Raw genomic sequence first — 2534 nt, 5'->3', positions numbered from 1 at the left:
GTGTGTGTATGACGAGCTTCTTTCAGCTTCCATTCAAATCCATTCACATGGCTTTGCTTGGCTTAAGGCTAAAGTAAAAAGACACTTTCCCAAGGTGCCATGTAGTAGGGCTGAACTCAGAACCATGTGATTGGGAAGCAAGCTTCTTACCACACAGCCACTCCTGTATGTAGACATATATATTACTCACAGTATATGGATTTGACTAATCTGGTGGTACTCATAAAAAAACTCCTTGATGTATCAAGCTACAAATCACATAGAGTGTATAGTCTGATACAACAGAAAAATATTAGGAGTGTATAAATTATAAATAGAGGAAGTATATGATGATTATATGAAGCTTCTGATCTAGAAAGTCAATTCCTTCATGAGAGGAATGCGTTGGGAGGCATATCTTTTCGATATGAAGGTGAAAACCTCAAACATATTATGTGAAGACAATTTTCTTAATTTTATTACTTATTGTCTTCCATAGGTAAGTGTTTTGATAATTGAGCCTCTGCATTTATTTAGACTGTCATGTTGATGTATAATTATAACCATGAGATTCTTTTGACCTGATGAGCAAGCTTATTATAAATTATTTGTTTCATGGCGCAGGAGTGGCTGTGTGGTAAGTAGCTTGCTTACCAACCACATGGTTCTGGGTTCATTCCCACTGCGTGGCACCTTGGGCAAGTGTCTTCTACTATAGCCTTGGGCCGACCAAAGCCTTGTGAGTGGATTTGGTAGACGGAAACTGAAAGAAGCCTGTCGTATATATGTATATATATATGTATGTGTGTGTATATGTTTGCATGTCTGTGTTTGTCCCCCCAACAACACTTGACAACCGATGCTGGTGTGTTTATGTTCCCGTAACTTAGTGGTTCGGCAAAAAGAGACCGATAGAATAAGTACTAGGCTTACAAAGAATAAGTCCCAGGGTTGATTTGCTCGACTAAAAGGTGGTGCTCCCGCATGGCCACAGTCAAATGACTGAAACAAGTAAAAGTGTAAAAGAGTAAAAAGAGAGTAATATAAAGAGAGAAAGACACACAGAGAGAGTCACTCACCTGCAGGAAGGACCCTTGTTCCAGCCGAAGCAATATTGATTTCCTGTAAGAGATTCAAATTCTCAATATGATAGAGATGTATGGTGGGACTGTTCTGATAGGAGACCCAGATACCAACTCCTGCCTGCACTATGTGTTGGATAACACCTTCAGGGGACAGGCAACAGGAGACCTGCAAAATGAAACATATACAGAGATGATGGTGGTGGTAGTGGTGATGGTGGTGGTGGTGGTGGTTGTGGTGGCAGATGTATGATAAATGCTGGAGTGATATGAGATAGGTAGATAGGAACGAGCTGGCAGAAACGTTAGCACGCTGGGCAAAATGCTTAGCGGTATTTTGTCTGCCGCTACGTTCTGAGCTCAAATTCCGCCAAGGTCGACTTTGCCTTTCATCCTTTCGGGATAGATAAATTAAGTACCAGTTACGCACTGGGGTCGATGTAATCGACTTAATCCGTTTGTCTGTCCTTATTTGTCCCCTTTATGTCTAGTCCCTTGTAGGCAATAAAGAAATAAGATAGGAACACACACACATATACACGCATATACATAGCAGCAGATCTTCAGATTGATGCATGCAGACAGGTAGAGAGAAAAGTATGCATATACCCGCACATGCATGCATTCACTCACACATACATGTAAACAGATATGTGTGTGTGTGTGTGTGTGTGTGTGTGTGTGTGTGTGTGTGTGTATGTGTGTGTATATATATATACAGATAGATAGATAGATAGATAGATATAGATTGAGCCAATCAGAGAAATAGAAAGACAAACAAAAATATAGACAGACAGACACTTAGACAGACACACACACACACACACACACACACACATACGTGCGTACATGCACGTACACTGATAGACATAAATACATATAGACAGACTGACAAACAGATAGATAGATACAAGTAGATAAACAAACAGACAGGTGGACAGAGAGAAAATGATAGATACATAGGTATGTAGACAAACATAGAGATAATGTTAGTTTCAACATATCGTGTACAGTGATCATCAAACATCTAATTAGACATAATTACATGATGAGAAAAGACAACATTAGCTCCTTGACTAATACGATTTTTAATTATTTCAGCAAGTATATCTTTTCCTCGTTGCTGCAACTGGATTAACCTAGTAGTAAAGGTACATATGCCTATAGGACCCACATTAAAAACCTCCCACTAAATGCTATCAATTTCATATCATTGATTCTGCACTTGCTCAGCACTCACATACGACAGTACAGTAAGGCCTGGATTTCCATCATTTACAATTACAAGTCTTCCATTTGATCCACTCAATGGAACAGCCTGCTTGTGAAATTATATACTCATATAACTTTAACATAATTTTCAGAGAGATTCAGTGTGAGACAAAGTGTGACAAGGCTGACCCTTTGAAATACAGGTACAACTCATTTTTGCCAGCTGAGTGAACTTATTTATATATATATATATATATATAT

At 38.9% G+C, this 2534-nt stretch overlaps 1 protein-coding gene across 1 annotated transcript in view; it reads right to left on the bottom strand.

Moving 5' to 3' along the window:
- LOC106873305 (rho guanine nucleotide exchange factor 10) overlaps positions 1 to 2534 on the bottom strand; it is a 43575-nt gene that overhangs the window by 3490 nt on the left and 37551 nt on the right. Inside the window, exon 16 of the mRNA XM_014920618.2 lies at positions 1059 to 1230. Within this exon, the coding sequence (XP_014776104.2) occupies positions 1059 to 1230 (172 nt within the window). The remainder of the gene's footprint in view (positions 1 to 1058; positions 1231 to 2534) is intronic.

This window comes from Octopus bimaculoides, chromosome 6 (assembly GCF_001194135.2).
Source record: "Octopus bimaculoides isolate UCB-OBI-ISO-001 chromosome 6, ASM119413v2, whole genome shotgun sequence".
In the NCBI taxonomy this organism is placed as follows: Eukaryota; Metazoa; Mollusca; class Cephalopoda; order Octopoda; family Octopodidae; genus Octopus; species Octopus bimaculoides.
Note: the sequence above shows the minus strand (reverse complement) of the source record. Positions and strands in the feature narration are given on the sequence as shown.